The sequence below is a fragment of the Neopelma chrysocephalum genome, unplaced genomic scaffold (assembly GCF_003984885.1).
Source record: "Neopelma chrysocephalum unplaced genomic scaffold, ASM398488v2 Primary Assembly neopelma1_88, whole genome shotgun sequence".
NCBI classification, from domain to species: domain Eukaryota; kingdom Metazoa; phylum Chordata; class Aves; order Passeriformes; family Pipridae; genus Neopelma; species Neopelma chrysocephalum.
In genome coordinates, this window is record NW_020897750.1 from 96,955 (window position 1) to 120,863 (window position 23,909).

General features: G+C 45.5%; 2 protein-coding genes and 1 long non-coding RNA gene across 4 annotated transcripts in view; 2 read left to right on the forward strand and 1 right to left on the reverse strand.

Moving 5' to 3' along the window:
• Nucleotides 1-753: 753 nt before the first annotated feature.
• On the reverse strand, nucleotides 754-21,289 carry LOC113972038. The gene is made up of 3 exons (XR_003535745.1): nucleotides 19,873-21,289; nucleotides 14,224-14,227; nucleotides 754-766 (listed from the first exon to the last, which is right to left on the reverse strand). It is a non-coding gene; the product is annotated as an uncharacterized LOC113972038 (long non-coding RNA).
• Nucleotides 18,411-23,225, forward strand: SPP1 (secreted phosphoprotein 1). Its single transcript, XM_027692673.1, has 7 exons — nucleotides 18,411-18,930; nucleotides 20,190-20,256; nucleotides 20,357-20,407; nucleotides 21,286-21,390; nucleotides 21,542-21,586; nucleotides 21,854-22,108; nucleotides 22,559-23,225. Exons 2-7 carry the CDS (start codon nucleotides 20,203-20,205, stop codon nucleotides 22,961-22,963), a joined length of 915 nt encoding a protein of 304 aa, XP_027548474.1. The 5' UTR covers nucleotides 18,411-18,930; nucleotides 20,190-20,202; the 3' UTR covers nucleotides 22,964-23,225.
• Nucleotides 23,226-23,731: 506 nt separating this feature from the next.
• PKD2 (polycystin 2, transient receptor potential cation channel) overlaps nucleotides 23,732-23,909 on the forward strand; it is a 26,781-nt gene continuing 26,603 nt past the window's right edge. Inside the window, exon 1 of one of the 2 annotated variants that reach the window (XM_027692679.1) lies at nucleotides 23,732-23,903. In XM_027692679.1, coding sequence (XP_027548480.1) covers nucleotides 23,825-23,903 — 79 coding nt within the window. In that variant the 5' untranslated portion in view covers nucleotides 23,732-23,824. The remainder of the gene's footprint in view (nucleotides 23,904-23,909) is intronic. The other variant, XM_027692678.1, reaches the window with a different exon arrangement.

Consider the following 23,909-nt stretch of genomic DNA (forward strand, 5'->3'; position numbering starts at 1 on the left):
ACTGGTAAAAGCTAGCATTAATTCACCAGGGGCAAATTGTGCTTGACAAACCTGATCTCCTTCTATAGTAAAGGAACGAGCTTGGTCAACGTGGGGGAAGTGGAGGGCATTGTCTACCTGGATTTCTCCAGAGCATTCGATACCATTTCCCACAGCCTCCTCCTGGAGAAACGGATGAGTTACACTCTAGACAAGTGGTCTGTGCAGGGGGTGAGGAAGTGACTGAGAGGCAGCACCCAGAGGGTGGTGGCAAATAGCTCCTTTTCAAACTGGCACCCCATCACAAGGCACTTCCCCAAGAGCTGTGCAAAAATGAGGTGATGCTCCAGCACAGGCAGGGGAGCAGGATGGGGGAGTGCTGGCATGTGTGGAAAACACTTTGGGAGAAATGGGACAAAATAGTTTCAGTTGGCAGGTATTTGAGTGGAGTCCTGATGACAGTGTACACTGTACATGTGGGGACACCATTAGGTAAGCTATGAAAATTCAGAGCACTGCATGAGCACCAAGATTTGTGCCATAAATGGCAGTTAAGTTTGCACTTTTTTATGCAGATCACACATCACACCAAGGTTTAAGGCAGGGCTTGCAAGCTGATTTCCTGAGGATAATATATTAATTAAGTGATCAGGCTCACTAAAGCAGAGTTGATGCAGGATATAGACACTGGCAAACCTGCCCCAGCAGGGACCATTGCCACAGACTTGTGCAGAAGGCTGTGTAGTGCTGGCAGGGACAGGGAGGCTCAGGGCCACACTCTTTCCCTCTGCTTAAGCTTTGCCTCTGACTAACCAGCTCTGCCTTATGAAGAGTATTCCTCTTTCATATTTTGCTTTCTCTCGCCCTTTTCCAGCTCGGTTTCCTCAGCCACCTGTGCTTCAAGCCTTCTCCTCTGCCAGCCTTATGGCTTTTCTGCTCTATTGGCATTTTCCCCCTTAGTCCTTTTTTTTCCACTGCTGTTTCCCCTGCCTTGCCTTTTCCGCTATGCATTTCCACTCCGGTGTTTCATTTTTTCCTGATCTGCCCTCTGTCAGTGCTCACCTCCTCCACTCCAAGCTGAGTAAACTGGTGCTAAGTCCTTGCTCTCACTGCCCAAAATTCCCACCCAAATGAGGTCAAGGGATTCCTTAATGAAATTCCTTGGATATCAGTTTTGTGGAATAGTCTCCTATTCAGTGTATCTGGTTCTTTTATGCTTCCAAGCTTCATTTTCTTCTTTTTGAAACGAGCCAAAACAGGAGTGAAAGGAAGATGCTGCCAGGAAGGCTGTGGGGAAACTTCAAGAGACCCAGTGCTGCCATGACCTGACAGATCTCCTCAGTCTCATTTGCTTCCTGGAAAAATCTTTGTCTTTATTCCTGTTTATTATTAATTCATCTGATTCACGGTCATTAATGCAAAGGAATGGTTGTGAAATGGTCCCCTGCCAAAAGTAAATAACCGTTATAATGGTGATCAGAAAGTTGGATGTTGAAGACCTGTAGGTTAGTTTGCACAGGTCCTGTCTCCACTTAGCAGGAGGAAGCTCGTAGTGCAGCTAGGGAGGGACAGGTTCCCTGGGTTTTACCAACAGCTCCTATGCACAAAGGTTAAGGTATTCCGGACTTAAATCACTAACAGGTAGGTATGTCGGCCTCCAAGCTAATTGCCTGAAGCAAAGTTACTTGAGGTGAGTCACAGTCAGATGATGATTTTGTCACCTGGTTCGGACCCAGTGACTGCTGCTGCCTCCTAGCTCTCCTGGGCTTCCTTTGGTCACTGGAAAGCAGCTCTGACACATGCCCGGGGGCAAGATGGGATTTTCTGTACAAGAACTGGGGAACAGCTGCTGCTCTCAGCACTTCCCAGCAATGAGTAAGTGCTCCTGGAAATGAATGAGTGGCAGGAAATTCTTGTCTTTCTCCTGGGGAAAAAGTGATCTCTGACCCGCCTGGGTGCCCTCTCCCTGAGTCATCAACTGGGGCTATGGGTGGTACTAAGTGTGTTTAAGGTGAGATGCTGTGATACACGAGGTCTAACATGTTCTTACCCTCTCCCAGCAGGAGAAGATGTCTCCACTCTCTGTTGCCACCCTGCACAGCTTCTCTCTGTAAGCCCTGTATGCTTCCTCCTGCATCCATGTTGTCCTGCCTGCCCTGACCAGTGTGTCCTACAAAAGGGGCTTTGTGGAGGTGTGCTCAAGGGAGGTAGTTAAGTTTTAGCTTCCTGTTCGCTGAGCCAGGAGTAAGATTTTAACAGGGATTGTGCTATACCAGAACTATTTTGCTGTTGCTTAACTAGTGCTACCTGGCTCTGGGCCACTTAAAACAAAAAGCCAGACCCCAGAAAAGAGCAAAGCATCGCTATGGTCACTGGAAAAACAAAACTGGGCCTTTTCTCCATGCAGCTCAAACAGTGCCCAGGCCTGGGGATGCAGAGCTATAGAAACCTCTCCCGAGTTGGTAGGTGGAGGTGTTTGTTGGGGTGTGGGCTTGTGTTTCTCCACATGGGGATGTGGAGGGGAAGTGGGGGGCATCTGTGTCATCCAGCAGAGTTTTGTGGAGAGGGAGAAGACTTTACCCTCTCTGCACTGGCTGCTGCATCCGCTTCCAGGATGACAAAATCAAGGCACTGATGCCCCAGGGACTGAGGTCTGTGGCCAGGTACTGTCCTGGGTCGTGCTGTCTGGGCAGCCTGCTCTGGCACACCTAATGGAAGTGGAAGGTACTAGCCGGATTTGGCAGCAGTAAGCTGCGCACCACACTTAATCCCTGAAAATCCTGTTTGTTTAAAGGCATGAATTCAGGCTGGGAGTTCATGACTAACTAGGAAAATGAGATTAAGTTAACAAGGTATGCATTAGGACACCAGTGAGATCAAATCTCAGGATTTTTAATGACAGCAATAAAATACTTCAGCCTCATGGTACAAAAGCCTCAGCAGTAGTTGATGTTAGACTTGGTTTCTCTCTTGTTCAAAGACCATGCTGTCAGGTATGAAGTGACTAGTACACAGCTTCATGTCAGGGCCTTATCCAGGACACTGTATTGGGGAAAGGAAGGGGACTCCTTCCTAGGGATGGTGGACTCAGGAGGCAGAGGAGTGCAGGGTTCTGTCATAGACTTGCTCTATCAGGCTGCTTTCAAAACACCTGTTCTGGTTCTCAGGGTTTGCAAAAGATTTCCAGTAGCCATGAGGAACATGGAAAAGGTTTTTAAGGGCTCAGAGACGTAAGGGGTCTAAGGGCACAGGTCAAAAGCTAACCTCTTCAAGGGTAGATAAAGCCCTGAGATGTAATCAGCTCAGTGTGGGACAGGTGACAGCCCAAGTACTTAGAGTAGCTACTGTGATGTGCCTTCCAGGACATGTGAAACAGATGGCAAAAAAAGAGGTATTTTGCTTGTTTTCCTTCTCTTTGATGCTCCACTGTTGCTAACCAATCCCTTGGTGTGACTTGTATCAGAAGGGCAATGGTGATGTTGTTTCTTACTCTTTCCGCACATAGAGTCTGTATTTCCAGAGCCTGCCACAGGCTCTACCCTTTGTAAGGGCCAGTGACCTGTCAGCACACCAGGTATGAGGGGAAGGTTTTGTTAAGGTATCTGGCATGGCTTGCTCTATTTACCTTCCCTTTTTGCAGAAATCAAAAAGGAATTAGTTTGCAGTGTATGCAGCAAAGTGCTGGTAGAATTCAATTCAGTTCATTCACAAGTACTTGTGTTCTTCTAACACTGTTGGATATTCAGTGTTTGTGTGCTCGAGAGAGACTTTTGCTTGGGGTTGTTCTTGCCTTGTAATAGTGAGCTGTCATTAAAGACCCCCAGGAAGGCAAAGCTTGTACTGGAGAGATGTTCTCCAGTGACTGGTGTGAGCATCTTCCACTTTTTTTGAAGAGTAGAGCACTGCTCAGCCTGGAGCCTGCTCTCATTACAGTGAGAAACAGCGAGCTTTAATACCCTTTGCTGCAGGGATTGATGCTGATGTGAAAGACAGAACATGATTCATAAATCACCAGGCTGGCACTGGAAGGCTGCTGGAAAATCCCAGCTTAAAAGCTGTACCTGTTACTGAAACAAAGCAGTTTGTCACAGCTCTCGAGTTGCTCAGAACTCATGTGCATTTCCTTGTGTTTGAAACACAAAGGGGCAATTTGGACCTCAGCTCCTTCTGACAGCCACACTGATTCTCCAAAGCCTGCAGATGTAACAGGTGTTTGGTCTGAGAGATGTGTATCTTCAACAGGCTTCAAGCAAATAGAGCCCATGAATGGGGTGTCCACAAAGCACATGAATGCAGTGGTTGGCTTAAACCACCTCCCTGTGAGCTGGTTGGCTCAGTGATTGGCCTGACAAATTCTCTGTGCCTTTCCCTGATTGTTTTTCCTTAGGAAACCCCTTTTTCTACATCCTGACTGGTCATGGGGAGAAGCATTCATGATTGTGACCCCGCAGCAATCCCAGTAATCATTGTCAGTACCAAGTGAATGCTAAACTCATGCTATGCCAAGCACCCTCATCCTCCTTGAACCTGCTTGCCTGCATTATCCACTTGCCCAGGCAAGGACCACCTAGGCCACCATGACTCTGGGTGTTAATGGATTCATCCTCTGCTGTCAGCACCCTGCTTGAGCCAGTGCAAAATGCAGCAGGACCCTGAAGCCTTGCCAAGTAATGGGGCTGGTTTAGGATTTGGTGCCTCATGCGTGAGGCTAAGGAAGTGACTTACAGGCTTGTGATTAGATTTTCCTTTCAAGTTTGTGCTGGCAGACAAGAGTGAAATGTGTATGGTGCCTCAGCCTGTGCACAGCTCACTGGCACTTGCCCAGTCACAGGTGGCCAGAATTTGAGGGGGCAAGAGGGCATCTGCATACAGCAGCAGCCTGATGGTGTTTCAGGACTGTAGGGCTGTGCATTGGCTGTAACAGTCTCAGCATCTCTGTCCCTGACATCTGCTCCTGATGCAAGGCTAGACCTGTCACAGGCTTCACAAACAGAGCAAGAAGAGTAATCCAGTACTAAATGCTTGCTGCAAGCGTCAGGTCTTTGGGAAAATCCTTGCTGAGCCATAGCTGTCAATGTTGTGTTGTTACAGAGTAAGTCACTAGACTGAATGGGCTAAGACATTGTGAAGGGGACACCTTTCAGACACCTGGCTTTCAGCAGGAATTTGATTCAAGAAGGTTTTCAGGTTTTGTCAAATGGTCTTGAAATCAAAATATTTAATCTTATTTCCAACTTCCCTTCTTAATAAACACCTTCCTGGGATACCTTCTGACAGGTATGTAGATATCTTTTGATAGCTAGAAAATTAATTTTAAAAATAAATGCTATGTGCATATACTAATTGTGCTTAATCATGGGTGCTGCTATAGCCTTCTAGCTCAGAATTATAGAATGGTTTGGGTTGGAAGAGACTTTAAAGATCACCTAGTTCAAACCCTCTGCCATAGGCAAGGACACTGTTCACTAGACCAGGTTGCTCAAAGCCCCATCCAATTTGGCCTTGAATGCTTCCAGGGATGGGGCTTCCACAATTTCTTTGGGCATCCTGTGCTAGTACCTCACCACCCTCACAGTAAAGAATTTCTTCCTAATATCCAATCTAAATCTGCCCTCTTTCAGTTTAAAGCCATTCCCTCTATTCCTCACAGTCTCCCTGTCCCTGCCTCCACTCTCTGTAGGCTTCCTTTTTGCGTTTTAGTTTGCCTAGGAGCACCCTGTTCATCCATGCAGACCACTTGGCATTTTTGCTTGACTTCTTCTTTGTTGGGATGCATCACTCCTGAGCTTAGAGGAGGTCATTCTTGAATATTAACCAGCTTTCTTGGGCCCCTCTTCCCTCCAGGGCTATATCCCATGGTATTCTGCCTAGCAGATCCCTGAAGAGGCCGAAGATTGTTCTCCTGAAGTCCAGGAGTAGTGAGTTTGCTCACTGCCCTAAGGATCTGGAACTCCCCCTGCCTCATGGTCACTGTAGCCAAGGCTGCCCTTGAGCTTCACATTCTCCACCAGCCCCTTCTTGTTGGTGAGAACAAGATCCAGCATTGCACCTCTCCTCGTCAGCTCCTCTATCACTTGGAGAAGGAAGTTATCAATGCATTCCAAGAATTTCCTGGATTGCTTATGCCCTCCTGTGCTGTCTCTCTGACAGATATTGTTGAAGTCCCCCATGACAACCAGGGCTTGTTAATGTGAGGTAGGTCTTATAGGGACCTCATCCACTCTGTCTTCCTGGTCAAGCAGCCTGTTGCAGACCCCCACTATGTGACCTGTCCCTGCTGTCCCTTTAATCCTGACCTATAAGCTCTTGGTCAGCTCATCCATCCCCAGGAAGAGCTCCATGCACTCCAGCTGATCACCGATGTAGAGGGGAACACCCCCTTCCCATCTCCCCTGCCTGTCCTTCCTAAAAAGCCTGTATTTTTCCTTCCAATACTCCAGTCACAGGAGCTGTCCCACCAAGCCTCTGCAATGCCAATAATATCATAGTCCTGTTGGCATGTACATCTCTAACTCCTCTTGTTTATTCCTCCTATTATATGCCTTGACTGTTGGGAGGAGCACCATTTTATGTCCCTAGGTCGCTTTGCCACCTCCCTGGGCAGTGACAGTCTGGCTGCTGCTCATCACATTTCTCACCAAGATGTGCAGATCTGCCTGGAACCCCTGGGCCCTGACAGCACAGAGGGACAGCCAGACAGACTCTGCAGAGATAGGAGAGGGCACAGCAATGCACTGCTATGTCCAAGTGAGTGGGGAGAGCAGACCTCAGGCAAACGGGACTTGCTCCCATGTGGCTCCTGCCAGACCAGCCTTGGTTCACTACACAAGATGTGAGAAGTTTGCTTGTGTGATATTGTTGCCTGATTTTGCCCAGAGATTTATTCAGCCTTGTCGCTTGTGCTGCAGTGTCTGGTCATATGGATGGAGGCCAGAGTATTTACTTGCATATTCCTGCAGTGAATAAAGAAGATAAGGTAGAAAATGGCTGATGTTTTTCAAGGTTTCTGGCTCAGAAAGATTTATAGTAATGACTATTTGAGCCCAGATACCAACAAGTTCATTAAGTGAATGCCTACTTACACTAGTGAGGCTTTTCACTGACAGAATGTAGTTTCTCATTTATGTTTAATGATTGACCTTGTCTGGAGAGCAGGGGAAAGCAAACCATTTGTTATTTCAGTCCTCTGTTTCCATCTTGAATTATATGTTTTGTGTGGGAGGACACGTTGCAGGGAATTACCCACCCGTGTAAAGTGACCTCCAGCCAGGAGGTGCCTCACCAGTGCTTTCCTAGGCTGCAGCCCTACAGCCACATTGTGCCACACTCCATTTCTCTCAACAGCTCCTGGGGCTCAGCAGGTTTCAGTGCTTTGCCACCCAAAGAGCAATTGCGAATACACAGCGAAATGTGAAAAAGGCCCCATGTTTGGCCAAGTTCTTAGGAAGTTAGGAAATGCTTTTGCAGCAGAAAGTTTGAGTGATTTCTTTGACTTTGAAAGAATATTCCTCATCTTTGTGTGAGTTCTGTATGAGAAAGTATATAGCATCATAGAATGGTTTGGGTTGGAAGAGACTTTAAAGATCATCTAGTTCCAACCCCCCTGGCATGGGCAGGGACACATTCTACTAGACCAGGTTGCTCAGGGCCCCATTCAACCTGGCCTTGAACACTTCCAGGGATGTGGCATTCCTAACTTCTCTGGGTAACCTGTTCCAGTGCCTCACCAACTCACAGTAAAGAATTTCTCCCTAATATCCAATCTAAACCTGCCCTCTGTCAGTTTAAAACCATTCCCCCTTGTCCTATCACTACTACATTTTGTAAACAATTCCTCTCCAGATTTCTTGTAGGCTCCCTTTGGGTACTGGAAGGCAGCAGGTTTGTCAGAATAGAGGATTTTTAATATAAATTTTAATATAATTTGAGATTAGCCCAGGGTTTGCCATGTCACACAGGATTGACACAAAGCAAGTGCATGTTCTGGCATATGTTCAGCCTTTGGAAAACTGCATTTAGAGACTGGGGGAAACAAGTTGCTTTCGGTGAGCTAACCGTCATTATAGGTTATGGCAGCCCTTCCCAGACCACTGGCTTAAACAGGAAGGGAGGGAGACGTCTGCCCTGCCTTCAGTTTGACAAACCAACCTCATCACAGTATTTTGCTGCACAAACCATCACCCAAAATAACTCCATGCTCGTGTGTCAGTTTGTATTTGCCATTATAATTACATTTCACAGAAGAAACATTTTTCTTGTGCTTTCCTAGAACGGCTGCAGGGAGATCGGTATGTTGAAATAAGAACCCAAACAAATAAACCAATAGCTGTTTTCATTGGAAAGCCTAATTTCCGCCCTGCTGCTTATTAAAGTAGGGCCTATGTTAAGGACGAGATTTTCTGGAGAGTAAGAGCTGAACAACCTGCACAAAGAATTGTACTGAGAAAGGAAAATGGACAGATGTTGTCACTGGTCACTTCTAGAACTACTTTCTAGCTTTTTTAATGCCTGTGTGTTTCTAATCCATTTTCCATCAGTGGTTCAGCTACTTTGACCATCTTTCAGAGCTGATCACTGGGAGGAAAAAATCTTATTTCCAGAAAGCCAGGAGGTGTGCACAGAACCTAACTGAGCTGGGGAAACTCCTGTTTCCCTAGAAGTTACAGATAGGTTTGCCATACAATAAAGCAGACTTCTTGGCCAGCAAAGTCTGAAACTGGAGCATGGTAACAAGCCAGCGCTCTGGGAGGCTTTCCCAGCTGGGAGCATAAGGGTGCTGGAAAAACCTCACCAGCATTGCCATCAGGGTTATCTCAGTTAAAATCAGAATATGAGTTGTAAATACCAGTACTGGAAGGGCTGGAATAGAACCGATAATTGTGAGCTAGGCTGCTGTGTTTATACATGGCTGAATTGTGTAAATAGCCAGAATAATCTCTTGCCCACAAAAAACAACATGAAAGCCAAAGCCTGTGCATAATTTAATTTTTAGAGTTACAAACGGGTGGTGTAGCTAGTGTTCATCAATGTGACTTTATGTAAAATAGCTTTAATACAGAATAACCCCAGTTCAGGAGGAATAATTGTATTTGGCCAAATGCAAGTTGATAAGCTCAGTAGTATCTGAAGTTTGTCCTCCAGCCTGATTTGTGCAGTGGGACAGAGTAAAAGATGGCCTGTTTTAGCTTTAAAAATCCACAAATCCTCACTGTCTGGTATGTATCATCTGTACACTGAGATGATTGACTCTTCTAGTCTGTCTGTATTACAAGTTCAGGCCTGGTAGAGTTGTTAGTTTTCCAGGAAAGATCTCCTGGGTATTGACCTGGTCCCCCTGGATAGCCCAAGCAGATGTTCCAACACGTAAGGAGGGAGCACTGAGGCTTGCTTTTGCCTCTGTTAATTGCTAAGCAGGGGTGGAATAAGGAAGAAAAGCAGCCCGAGCAGACAGGCTAATTGTCAGCAGGCTATATGGTGGTGAAAGGGGAGAAGCCCTGCTGTTTTAAGCTTCAACTTGCAGCGTCTGTGTAGCCCACGCAAATAAAAAAAGCTGCCCTCTTTCCCAGCCTCCAATGTGCAGTCTTGTGTATGTGCACATATAGCTGTTTTCTACTGAAATCTATGGAGAGGACTTCCTGTTAAAGAAAGATATTTAAAACCTACCAGGGAATGCAATTACTTGGCCAGGTTAATTTATTTTCTTTACTATTTTGCCTCTGTATTTTTCCTTGATTTCCATGGCAATAATGATGGGAAAACAATGTGTTAGAAAAAATGCTAGCGTAATTGGAGTTCAGAGTGAGCTTTTAGTATCTCTTAGGCATCTGTGCCTTGTCTCATTTGTGAGCAGAATCAAGCCAGATGATAAACAAAAGGAGCAAATTATTATTGCATCAAGACTTAGAGTTGCCTCCTTTTTAAAAAAATATTTCCAACAGGCTTTACCCAATAACTGGACCTGATAACTGCATAATTGCTAAGAGAAAGCTTGTGTCCATAGAGTAGCTTTGCAAGATCAGAGCTATAATGAATGTTAATTTTGCTGAAAATTATTATAGTCACATGCTATAACATCAGTGTGGTAAGGGCAGGTATAGTAGACATGAAGATAAATGAAAGGCTTCTTAAAAAAATTCTTTCTATGATAGTTGACATTTCTTATTATTTTGATGGTACTGGTTTTTTACTTATAATTGGAAAATCTACGTTACTCCTATCATCTTAAGACCTCCTGACAAGCCAGTGGGCATGCCTTGTAACTTGCCTGTAAAGCAGCAGTGTTATATCCCAGCAATGACACTCCTTGCACTGCCCAAAAGAGAGCCATGGTTAACACTCCCTGGACAGCACACCTCCTGGCACCCTTGCCCTGAGACTTGGTCCTGTACTTTCTCTTGTAGAAATCTGTGTCAAATGGGACTGAAGCTGTGTTACACTGCTTGCTGTCATGACAGCAGCTTCCTAGGAAATAGGTAGATGAATGAATCAGCTTATCTGAAAGATAGGAAGGTATACATAAAAATGCCCAGTGCGTCAGCCTGGCTTCTTTGCCTGGAGCAGAGGTGAAAAAGACACCAATGACTGTGGATATTTGTTGAAATTAAGCCCTCCTCTTTCTGTCCTGACATAAGCCTGAAACAGGGGACTAGGACTAATCTCACTAGGACTTGCCATGGTCCAGCACTCTCTTTTGCTGTTAATTTCTAAGGGGGTTTTGTGTTACTTCCATCAGACTCAGAACTCCAGAATTTCATTTGATCCTGAAAGTGGAATTTACAATATTAAGTGTAGGTACATATGTATGTCAATATATATGTGCATCTGTGTGTGTGTGTATTGCTGTGACTGAGCCACAGCAAATGCAGAAAGCCTGCTCTGATCAGATTTTCATCCTGGGATGGAACTACACCTTAAATGTTCAGTCAGTAGAATTCAAGCCACCCTGTGCATGGAGGCAAACATTGGAGTGTCTCACTGTACCAAAGCCTGTCCTGGGGCAAGTTAGCTTCTTTTTGCAAAAGGTGGATACAGAAGATCCCATTCCGCAGAAGTGATTTATTGATGCAGCTTTCCTGGCTGAATGCTGACCTGCAGCCAGCTCTGGTTTTCGTTGTAGCCACTGCACTATTCCTTTTCCTGGTTTAGCACACCCAAGGAGCCTGGATAATGTAGCTATGTCAATATACAGCTGCCTGTACTATAAGAGTAGACCAGAAGTAGGACGTGTCAAGGATGGGAATATCCTGCAGGGCTCAGGCAAACTGATTCCTGTGGGATGTGACTGTGTCAGTGCTAATGAAGGTACAAGTGCCAGAGTTCCTACAGTGCTTTTTTCAGGGACCGGGTGCCATGATAAATGCTTTTCAGCCCTGCTGAGGGCACAGAGTTATCTGTTGACAACCTGCCTCCTTAGATCTGCATTTTCCAACCTGGCTCAGCCCACAAGTCTCTGTCCTGTTACTGCCCTTGCTGCCTGAGGTGAGACCAACACAGCTCCAACACACACTCAAGCTTCCTCATTTTGTCTAATCGATTGCCTAGATGAGATCTAGTCTGTGTTTCAACATCAGCTATTTTGGGTATAGCAGATCAAGTTTCTCCATACAGAACGGATGTTGCTTCCCAAAATTGCTTGTCATCCTCTGTATTCACATTTTCCATGGGTGAGGAGAAGTCACTTGACTTCTTTGTGATAAACAAGACTCAGTGAGCAAAACAGCAGTGCTGGCTTGTTATTTGTTGACTGGTAATGTTCTTGCTAATGCAAAGAGCCCTCATTTTGCATATGCTCAAGACTTAGTTGCCCTGTCAGCTACCCCTTCTTACTGTTTGCTTTAGAGCCTGCTGATTAACCCAGTTTCTTAGGCTTTCCTTTCCTGTAGTTAATGTATAGCTGCAGTTTGCTTCCTGCTTTGCATCCATATGCCAACCACAGTTTGCCATTTATTCTGCCAAATTTATAGCTACATGCTCAACCAATAATCTGTCTAGATAGCCAGTATGAATTATGTGCAAAATGTTATTTCCTAAATCTGGATGTGATTATCTCTCAACTGTGTATTTCCAAAAGGGCAGCTCCCTTCCAAAGAGAGCTGGTAAGCAAAGGAGGGATAGCAGGGACTTGCCAAAGTGTTTATGCTGCTGTGCTCCTGCACCTAGCAGGCTGTCTGTCCTTCTGGCTGCCCAAGCTCAGCGTGCATCTGTGCAGTTCCCTTTTATCACAGGCTGCTGGGCTGCTGGTCCTCGGTGCTGAGCAGGGTCAGAGACTGGCTGGTCCAGAACATCACAAATTTGGGGATTAAGGGCACCTGTCCTTTGTACATGAGCTGCCAATTCAGCAGATAGCACACTGGTACTGTCCAAAATGAAATATTTTTGCACGCCAGTCCTGCTAAAAGGGAGGCCGAGAAAGAAAAGAAAACCGACTGAACATGGAGGGGGAGATACCTTTCTAATGAAAAGAAACCTTTTTACTTTTTCTCAGACACTTGTATTATGCACCATGTAATTATTCAGTATATCAATTTATCCTATTTACTTTAAAAAATTATACATTTAAGAAAACATCCCCTTTGACTTGCTGATGGTAATACCTGTCAGGTGTCAGTTAAATTACTTCCCATTTCATAAATAAACCCTTCAAGTTTAAACAATTTTAATATGCAAAACACAAGGAGAAATTTCTGGGTCTGACTGATGTTCCATTGGCACATTTGTTGCTTGTTGTACAAGAGGTGGCTACCCCAATGCTAATTAAATGAAGCATACTGACATGCAGGAGATGTCCCGGCTTTCCAAGCCAGAGCCAAAATGATTATTGCTGCAATGAAGCATGGTTCCTGCAGAGCTCCTGCTTGGATAGGCTTAGAGGGAAAACAGCCTCATCACCTCCGAGCTTGAGCAATCTGTGAGGAATCTGCCCATGACTCAGTCGAGAGAGCAGAGGCCTTGACCCTAGACTGCTGATTTTTGGTTTCCCCACAAAATCAAATCAGCTTCTTGGCCAAACTATTTCCTCCCCAAGTCCAGTCCCTAACTCTTTAATTTCCCTTCATCAGGCCCCCAGATGGGTTTTTCCTCCCACTCTACCAGCAGGGACTCCACACCCTGGTGCACAGTGCCTGGGACGTGTTTGCTTTCACACTGACTCAGTTCTGCATCCGTCTCACCTCAGACCACAATGGCTTTAGACTGAGAGTTAAGAAAACTGCTCACAACAAAACCTGAAGCCACGTGAAATCTGAAAGGTTTCTGGTACATAGCCAAGCCTGTGTCTGAGGTCAGGTTTGTTGACAGGTCACAACCCATGCTAGCAGTCCTGCACTGCTTGTACAGCCTACGCTTCACCTTCCCAAGACTTTCTGGAGGTAGAAGTCAGGGCAGGCTGCAGAAAAGATGCTTTGTACACAGATAACCACAGATATGCAGGGAGGAATCCTGTGTTGTGTAATGCCCGGCACCTCTCCAAATTATCTGTTTTGCACTGGCCTCTTCCAGGAGACACTCAGAAAGTGTGCCTTGTGAAAGGTTTGTCTCTGGGATTGGTAACAACCTTTTCTCGACTCTCTGCTCCTCGTGCTGTGATCCTTGTGTGGCTGTTTGTGGAAACATGATATGGACTCAACATGGTATATGTGGAATGCAAAATTAAGGCTGCTGTGTAACAAGGATTCCCAGGACACAGTTAGGACTCTGTCATGCTCATCTCAGTTTTACACAGAAGCAGTGTACAGGTGACTGCAGAGGACTTGGCCCATCATCTTCCCTGTCTGACTCTTCTCTGTCACGCTGTGCTGTAATCTGCTCTGTTTCTTGCAGTGAAGGGGTGACTCTGTGCTTTACCAGAAGAGCTTAGTGAAGATACGAGCAGAGGGGTGTGCAAAATCATTCCTGTGGTGCCCTGCCAAAATTCCCTGCACTAGGGAGAACAGGAATCTTGTGACTTTCCACCAGTTTCACAATGCAGAGCAAGAAAATGCTGTTCTTTCCATACCCATTCTGCATATTCAGATGTTTCCATTAGTGTCCTTTCTCAGTGTGAGGAGAAAATTTTGCAGTAGGATAGGAAACAGAAAACTGAGCAGAGGGAAGAGGGAAACAATTTGTCACAAAGTTTTTGCAAAGCTTGTCTGAAAAGCAATCTTTTGTAAAGCTGTTTCCTACCATCGAATTACCCTCAGCACTAACACTGTGAGCCCTGAGCTGGCAAACTTTCCTACGAGCATACAGAGGATTTAGGCACACACACCTTGTGTGCTTTCCTTCATTCTGGAGCATTATCTCTGCAGCAGTGTTCAGCTTCAGAGACAACAGATTGAGCTCAGCTCCCATTGAGATGGGAAAATCTCATCCTCCTGTTCTCAAAAAATTGCTTTTCTAGAGTTACATACATTACAAAATGGCACAGTTATGAAAACATGATGTACACCATATATTCTTTCTCTGGTTTTGTTTCTAATAGTAGTTCAGACTATTATTGTGTTTATTATTTTCCAGTTGAAACAAATGTTATTCTTTTTCTGTCAATTCAGAGCTGCAGCACAGCCACAAACCCAGCACTGAAATATCTGGTGTTTTGCTCTTCACACTCATCACTCTGATGACCTGAAAGTAACCTACTGTTTCTGTGCTGGTTTAATTCCTGCTGCTACACCGACTTCTGTATTAAAACACATCAATTTCAACAGGAAAGAAATTGTTTTTTCTAGTTGACTATAACAGTCAAGAGAGGAAACATTAGTAGGGCCCCATTTTAGCAAGTTACAGACAGCTGAACTGTTTTTATGCCGTAGCAGGAGCAGCCACTTGCCTCTGTGAAAGCTGGAATCTGGGGATGTTCAGCCTCCAGGATTTGTGGGCCACAGCTGTATGGCAGCTTCTCAAATATTACTTTGTTTTCACTTTCCAAAGCTGTTACTTAAACAGCATTTGAAAATGTGAGCAGGTAGCAACTAGTCTCAGAAATCAGAGACAAGTGAGTGGGCTCTCTTTACGGAGAGGGAGATAAGGACAGACCAAAAGACTCTGCTGTGTGTCAGACACCGGCACTTTCTAACATGCTGTCAGCTTACAGTGGAGTTGTTTCCCAGAAAGCCTCTGTTCTGTCCCAATAAATCACCTACTGCAGCTCTAGCTCAGTGTCATGCCTAGTTCTGCAACTCCTCCAGGAACTGCTAGGGTTGGCTCTGGGAAACTGAGGTACTATAAATCCTTTTACTGCTCTAAGTGGTGCAAAGCAAAAGATACACAGTTGTGCTGCAAAGCATGTGTTACTGGGGTGTCCTGCTCACACATGTAAGGAGCAAATCGCTGTTGTGATTTCTTTATCAAACAGATCTGACACCCATATCCCTTCTGTACACCAAGTACTCTCCTGGGTCTGGACACAAACACTGTGGTGGTCTGTGTAGTCTATTTAAGAGGCAGAAGGGGGTTTTTTGAGGTCTACCAACTGCTGAATGTAAGTTTTTCATCGCTTTTGAAGTCTTTATTGGGAAAATGTAAGGGCTTTGGGGGATATATTTTATTGGCTGACACGCTGAGTTTCTAAGAATTTTATGGTAGCAATGCAAGAAAGTTTTAGTTTTCATCTGTCTTTCACAGAAACTCGTGTTTACTATGTCTGCTTTTCTTTGGGATATTCTAGTTGTAAAACAGTACTTGATAACATTCTTAATGCTACTGAAGAAATTAACCTCTCTATCCCAGTCTTAGTCTTTGTCATCTAGATGCTGCTGCTCTGGTCTACCTCTAGACTTGTTCTTTGGTAAACAAAACTAAACAAAAGCCAGCTATGCCGAAAGACTGAGCATTACAAGTCACTGCAGGCAGGCTGGAATTTCCCATGCCAGCCAGAGATATCTCTGGGCATCGCGCTGATGTCTTGGCTCAGGATCTTAGGTAGGTGTTGGAGATTGCACAGGGAGGCACTGATACCGCTTCTGGACAACATGAAAGAGCAGCCTAACCACATGTTTCCAACACTGCCCAAGATGGAAGAAATTGTGGTCAAAAGCTTTGTTTGACAGGATAGACAAGTAGGAAATGTCACCTACATGCAACAAATTACAGCCTGTCACAGTCATGCTCCACACAGACCCTGATGGCTCTTGAAAGCTGAAATCATGTACCCTCCCACCTGTACAAATTCAAGCAAGTTGCTTCTGCTGTGTCACCAGCAGCCAAGCGTTCCCTCTGGAATCAGGTATTTTAATGTGGGAAGTGAAAATGGTGAAAGCTCCCTGCTTTCTGCCCTGCTTTTTCCTTAACTCTGACAGGATATGAAGCATTACCCCCTACCAAGGTAAAGGATTTCTCAGCTAGACAAAATGATTTACAGGATGAAAAACCACATAATGATGGGCATGAGACAAGTGCTAAATTTACTACAGCTCTGTACTGGCTAATCTTGCATAAATGAAGACATTTAGTAATAACTGTCGCTTCACATCCTGCTTCTGAATTACTGCAAAACATCAATGTTATTCCTTAGTTCTTACAAAATCAACCATATAGCTTTGGCAGCATATTCAAAAACACTGTCATCTCCCAGCACACTGGAAATATCAGTTGTTTGCCAGAAACAGCTCCCTGGGGGTCACATAGAGTCTCTGCTGGGAGTCAAGTGTTCCAGGTACTTGCAAAACATTTGCCTTGAAAAGCCACAGTGATAATTGACTTGTACAGGAAGGTCTTTACCAAACTGCAGGAAGACTGTGTTTCTAATGTCTCCATCAGCACGACTGATAACTGCTGCTGAACTTGGTGGAACAGGTTGTTTACATGTCCTGACATAATATAAAGTCTGATAGACAGTAATATGCCATTATGCAGATTGCAAGAGCTGGTTTTGGCCTGAAAACAGCTCTAGATCTTTCAGCATATGTTGTTTTTCAGTTATGCATCTCTTGATGAATGGTTTGTAGGGAAAGTAGATTTTTAAGGCTTAAAATTTGATCCAGGGTGTGGACAGGAGAGCAGGACCCAGCACACCCAGTTCATTTAACTGTGGAGCCACCAAGCTTCACTCTGTCTCAGTTTCTTGCTCTGTCAGATGGAAGTAGTTTGTTACTGATGGACTGGTGTTTCGGATCAAAGGTACTTGGCTACCTAAGGGGCTGAATTGGGGTTCCTTGGAGCCAACAGGAGTGCCTTTCTAAAGCTGTCCTGGTAACTAAGTAATAGTATCAGCTACTATGTTATGCTCAACTCAAAACTTCCAAAGAGCACTCACTTACAGCTTGAGTCTCGTATCTGCATTCAAGAGCTTCAGTAAACTAACTGGCTTCCAGGAGCACTGAACCCCAGCTATGATGGAGGATGGTAAAGCTAGCTAAACCTGCAGAACATCATGCTGCTGAAATCCCAGTTACTGAAGACTTCTTTTGGTTGAAAAGTCTTTCCTGAGTTAGTATATAATAATGGTCACATAGCTAGCATAGGATAGTCCTCATTCAGGGGGATCCTTACATGCAGAACTACTAATGATATACCATATACTATCTTTTTATCCAATACTCCTTCTAGGATATTAGAAGACTCTATTAAGTAAACTAAGTTGAACTTCCAGCTGTTGCTGATCTCAGCTCAAAAGTATAATCATGTGATGGGCAGGTGCTGAGCTAACCTGGGTATGTTTCTCACAATGTTTCTAAACATGCCACGGTGTTAATAGGCACAGGATAACTGGTAACATGGGCTGGTACAACAACGTGTCTATTGTCTGCTTGACTAAGGACACAGCAAACATTAGCTGGGTATCAGAGACGAGGAGAAAGATAACTGCTTTGAAACAGTTATAAATATTCTGCCTTCTGAAAGGGCTATTTGGGATGTTTCCTTGTGTTTGAATGACACCTCATTGCCATTTTAAGGAAACACCAAATGGAAGAGGATCTCAGAGCCTTACAGCACATCCCAGCTGATGCAGTCTGCCCAAAGCTATGGCTGTCCAAGCGAGGCACTGCCAGAACATATGTCACCCATCAGCAGGGCCAATGCCCTGCTCCATAGCAGACATGGAATTTCATACCATGATGAAACCAATCCCTTGATTTCCAATGCTAATCATGGCACTTCTCAAACTGGAGCTATAGCTGCTTTCCCCCTCCTTTTTTTTTTTTTGGTTGTTTGTTTTTTGTTTGTTTTTTTTTTTTTTTGGTTGACCAAATGGTCTAAGAAAGGAGCAAGAAGGGAAACAAATGAATAGAAGTGAGAATTTCTCAAAATCAAATCTTTTTTAATTAGACTATCACTGGCTCTGCTATATCTTTACAAACAAGTTTCTGGATGTAGAATGCCTATTGAGACAACTAATATTATTAACTTTTTTTTGCCCAGGTCAGACTAAAAAAACGCAAAAGGCCATATTCTGCCCCATATTTGCAATTCCCATTGCACCATGTATGCCCTGGAGAGCAAATCTACAACTTTGTGGAAGCATTAACATCTTTTTGGTTAATTTTATGTTCAGATTTCTTTTTTCCTGCTCATATTACATATTCCTACTCCCTACTGAGCAGGGCACAAAAGGTTTCTGGGAAGCTGGGCTCTGCCTTTACACAAAAGGAGGACAGATGTGCCCCGAAGCCCTCCTACACGATACCAACTGCTGCGCATTCAACAGACCTGCTGGTTAATGATCTTGCCCATAAGTAATGTTTTAACCATAGAGTAGTTTTTGTTTGCTTCAAAAACCACAAAGCCAAAGAGGAAGTGTAGGAGAATGTGGGCAGGACGGTGGCCAGGAGCCTCATGACCTCATCTTTTTCCGCCACATGGGGATTGGTGGCTGTGCTTGGGACAGGGTTTAAATTCCCGAAGGTCAGAGATGTCAGGCAGTCAGGGGACAAGGGGAAAAAGCCAGAGCTTCTGGGAGCCAACTGACTTGAGCTGCTGCTGAGATCACTACGAGTGCTCTTGCTGCAGCTGACTCCTCCAGTACCAGAAAAGGTAATTTTTTTGCTTTTTCTACCTGACATGTGCTAATCTGTCTGCAGCTTTAGTCAAGGAAACATTGAGCAGGAGATCTTTGAAAATTGCTTCACTGGGCAGGGACATTTGATGTTTCTCTGTGGAAAAAGGTGTGCTTTTATGGGAGCAAGGTTGCTTTAGCAATGCAGGGTATTATACATAATGACAATTTTAAACCTGCGTGCTTATAGATGTCAGGAGGAGGTTATTGAAAACTCTGCCACTGAATTATGTGCTGGAAACTCAAAGCTGGTGCTTGAACACAGAAAGCTTTCTCCCTCATGTAACCACTGCCTGGCAGTGTCCTTGTTTTTTTCTGGCAGGCTCACAGTTTGTGCTGCACAATCCTGAATGGATGGGACACTCGTCCTTTCTGTGTAACTTGAAATTGCAATACCTCTAGTAGAGTGTCCTGTCTTAGGGCCAGCCTTACTAATGCATTTTAAATATGTCCTAAGTAGCCTTTCTTTCCTGCTATGATTTACCGAAGTTTTAAATTACTCTTGTTCATCAGTGAATTGGTTTAATTTCTCAGGGATGTTCCATATCCTGGGAACTGGTCTGTAAGCATCAAAATTTACTGCAGCTCAGCACTCTCCTAATTTCAGCAGGAATTAGTAATTTATTAAATTGCTAAAACTGCAATGTAAGCAGATATTTCATGTTATCTCTTGTTTGGAAACACAGGTTATTTTGTTCAAACTTCTGGAGGAGGAAATAAAGGTCTATCAATAAAAGCAGTTTATGTTCATATAAACTGACTTTACTCGGAAACTCAAGTTAATAACCCTGAAAACTAGTTTTAAAATAACTGACAAGAGAATCCAAGCTGAGTTGGCTTTATGCTGTCTCTTCTGAAAAAAATACGTTAAATGAATGAAGATAAACCAAAGCTGATATTTGTAACACTTTGTCTATCACAAAGCTTTTCCTTTGTCTGTGCAAGTCATTAGCTGACAGGATTCAGTTCACCTTCTCAATGTGGCCACTCTCACCACTGCTCAGCTCTTCTCAGAACCTCCTAAAAATTATTTTAGCTTTTGAGTAGCTAAGTCATGACAAACCAGCTGGGTGTGCGGTGGTGATGGAGGACAAAAGAAAAAAATTAGTGTGTGTAGGTTGGATCCATAGCAGGGAGCTGTTCTCAGCACAGTGAAGTACACTGGGAAAAAGGAAAAGCCTATGGCATTTGTGTGGTACTTTACCTTGTTGACTCACTGTTCCAAAATATTTTCTAGGTAGAACATCACAATGAAGGTGGCAGCTTTGTGTTTATGCCTTATCAGCATCACCGCTGCATGGCCAGTGAGTAAATCACAAATGTGGATCACCAATCACTTGCATTATTTTCTCTGCATCTTAGTGAGAAATACTGACAAATGCTTTTCTCTTTTCTCCCTTCAAGGTTAGTAAATCCAAGCAGCATGCCATTTCTGCCAGCTCCGAAGAAAAATATGTAAGCTCCTTTTGTCTTTCTATTAATTATTTTTAATAAATACTTTTTGATTTTTTTTTGTTTATTCTAATACATATTTTCTGGTACTTGTTTTATGATTGTAGATGCTTGCAGGGCATGTCCTCACCTGGCTGTTAGGAGCCAGTTTCATAGACTTTTTCCAGTGTCTGGTGTTCTGGTTGAGGACTTTCATTAGTTCTATCTCTGGACCAGCACTGGAAAACCTTTTGTCTTAATAAAAAATGTGTTAGTTGTCAGTTAAAAAGAGAAAAGGACTATAGCATGGCACAACTACTACAGCCCACGTTTGTTAGTGTGGATCAGATGACAATATTTGGTGTTGGAAGAGCACTTTAATCCAATTCCAATGATTTTTTGGAGTGATGTAAGTGAACTGTATTAATTTTGTACATAGCTATTTGATTTACACTCCACTGCCAGCTGCTACCCATGTAAAATCAATTCTTTGCTCTGAGAATCAGCTACTGCACTTAGTTTAGAGTCTTCATGATGAGGGAGATAAATCACCCTTGGGAAAAGGACCCGAGAATTAGCAGAAACAATGATTGTTAGATATAACTCCGAATTCCACTCAACAAAAACAAGCTGGAGAAACTGACCTGAAATTCCTCAGGCTCTGCCAATGGGAGAGGCACATCTTCTATATTGTATTGTCTGGGTATAATGTTCATCTGGGATCATGGCTTGTTTCTGAGTCCTCTTCCTACTGCAGTGAATAGCTGAGGGCACATCCCGTGCAAAAGGAGTATGTATTGCAGATGCCACCTCTGCCTGAAAACAGAGGTTGTGATGCAGGCAGCTTTGCCTGATCCTTTGTGGATTAACCTCCATCTCCCCCCCTTTATTTTCTCCCGAAGGACCCCAGGGGCCATCACTTGCACAGATATCACCACGATCGTGTGAATTCTCAGTCTTGGGAGAGTCAGCAGCACCCACAGACTGACCTGGCATCACCTCAGCAGGTATGGGCAGCTAGCTGGAAGAGAAAGCAGAGCATCTTTCCATGACAAGATGTACAAGTTAGGATTAGGTGCTTAAACAATAGTCAACATGCTGATCAGCTCTACTGTACGTGCCTTTTCAAACTAATAGGGAGTTTTATATTGCTTTCAGACCCTTTACTCTTCAGAAGAAAGCGTGGATGTCCCAGTGGAACCGGTAAGTGTTTTGAACGACGCAATGTCAGTTGAGTGCTGCAGGGCAGCCAGTGTGTAGCAACACTCATTTTCCTCATTCAAGTGCAGTTCTTGCAGTGGCATCTCTCCCTAAATAGCATCTCCTCCTTAGGCAGGGCGAGGTGAATTCAGAGAAATGCCTGCACATAGCTCCCCAACACTGCATAAGCCCTGGGCTAGCAGGACAGATACTAGTCTGCACATCTCACAACTGTGCTCATTTGCCTGATCCATAATAAATGTTTTCCAGCACTTTCCTGATGTGTCAAGCAAAAGCCACGAAGATGTGAATGACAACGATGATGATGATAATGATTCCAATGACACAGATGAATCCGATGAGGTTGTCACGGGTTTTCCCACAGACATTCCAGTAACTGTACCATTCCCCCCATTCCCTTTCACCCGGGGAGACAACGCCGGCAGAGGCGACAGCGTGGCCTACAGGATGAAGGCAAAAGCTGCACTGGTGAAGTCTATCAAACTCCGCAAAGCTGCAAAAAAGGTAAACAGCACTGAGCAGTGGTACCCATGTTTTTGGAAATAGGTAGTGAACTTGGAAGATGGACATGTTGTTTTATGGGAGTCAGCTTTGAGAAGAATCGGTGAGGGGAAAGTAGGCATGAGTGAAGGAATCTATTGTCCCTTCTCTGGATACCCCAAATCAGGGGGTGTTGATGGCGCCAAGGCAAGAGCGTAGCCTGCTGCTGCAGGATATGCAATACTGCAATGATGTACTCACACACATGAAATCTGAGGACAGGATCAAACATTAGTTTCTCATAATGTGAAGGGTTCATGTAACTCCATAAAAGTTAGTGTTTCCAGGCAGAGATGTATCATGCAAGCTTTGCGTGTCCCCTCAGCCTAAGCAGCTTTAGTGCAGTAGGGTAGCACTCGTTGATAGATAATTTCCCAGGAGTGACACTGGCTCTTGTTTTGCTCTCTAACACAGGTCATGTATGATGCCACTGTGGAAGATGAGAGCGACCTGGATGCAGACAGCCAGCGAGCAGGGTTCTCCCGGGAGGATTCTGCTTCCCGTCGCTCCCTGGAGAAGCATGCCATCAGCGTGGAATGGTCTGACAAGAGCCACGGGCAGGATAGCAGCGAGCTGGACAACAATCAGCCTGACCGGAGCATGGAAAACGATAGCCGGCAGAAATTCGACAGCCGTGAGGCAGAAGGCGACGATAGCAAGTCTGCTGTCAGAGGGGACAGCCTCCCGAGTGTGGAAAGCAGGGAAAGCCAGGTCCGCGTTTCAGCTGAGGTCTCTGACGATAACAGCAACCAAAAACTTGAGAGTGCTGAGGATTCTCAAGACCGCCACAGCATAGAAAATAACGAAGTCACCCTTTAAAAAGGGAGGCAAAAGTAACGTTTCCCTTCTTTTTCAATCCCTGGCTAATGGCAGCGGGGTGTAGCTTCATTTCAGGTCACTGTTCGCTAATGTAGCTCGCGTGGTGACTTCTCGGGTTCGGGGCGGTCCATGACCCGGTGGCCTCCCCTGGGCCACCAGCAGAGGCTGCGGGACACACGGGGCGAGGGTCGCGCCGCTCTCTGCGCTGCCGGGCGGTGTCTTGCTCTGTAACGGGACTTAAATAAAACCACAAAACCCTGTACCTGCGGGCTGCGTTACTGTTTGCCGGGTCGGGGCCGGGCGTGGGTAGCTTTAATACCTCTCCTTAAAACGATGTGAAATCGCTGCTCCCACCAAATTTAAGGAGTAAAACCCCTTCGTTGGACCTCCTCCTGCTCTCCTCGAGAGTGAGCGGCGAGCGGGACCCACCCCCGGCGCCAGCCCCTGCCCAGCTACCGCAGGGGCGGTCCGGGTCTGCCCACCGCACGGCTCGTCTGGGCGCTTCCAGTCTTGGAGAGGGGAGGGAAGGGTGGGAGGAGTACAGGAGGAGGAGGGCGGGAAGGAGGTCCCGGCCGCCGCTCCCGCCGGGAGCCAGGGCGACTACATCTCCCTCCGTACCCCGGGCTTTCCGCCGGAGGGCGGGGAAGGGGCGGCGGCGGCAGGCCGATGGCGGGCGGCGGCGGTTGCCGGCGCGGGCGGGAGCAGCTGGAGCTGGAGCGGCTGGGCGAGGCGGCGCGGGCCGGCTCCTGCCCGCCGTCGCCGCCGCTCTCCGCCTGCTCGCGGCAGGCCTGGAGCCGGGACAACCCGGGCTTCGAGCCCGAGGAGGACGGGGCGGCGGCGGCGGCGGGACCGGTGCTGGAGATGGACGTGGAGTGGGGCAGCCGCGCGGCCGGCGCCGCGTCGTCGCTGGGCAGCGGTGCCGGTGCCGGGGCGCGGCGCCGTCGGC

Coding starts and splice junctions, on each gene's coding strand:
- SPP1 (XM_027692673.1), top strand. CDS start 20,203: ATGAAGGTGGCAGCTTTGTGTTTATGCCTTATCAGCATCACCGCTGCA. Junction 20,408..21,285: donor CCAGCTCCGAAGAAAAATAT/GTAAGCTCCTTT, acceptor TTTCTCCCGAAG/GACCCCAGGGGCCATCACTT. Junction 22,109..22,558: donor TCCGCAAAGCTGCAAAAAAG/GTAAACAGCACT, acceptor TCTCTAACACAG/GTCATGTATGATGCCACTGT.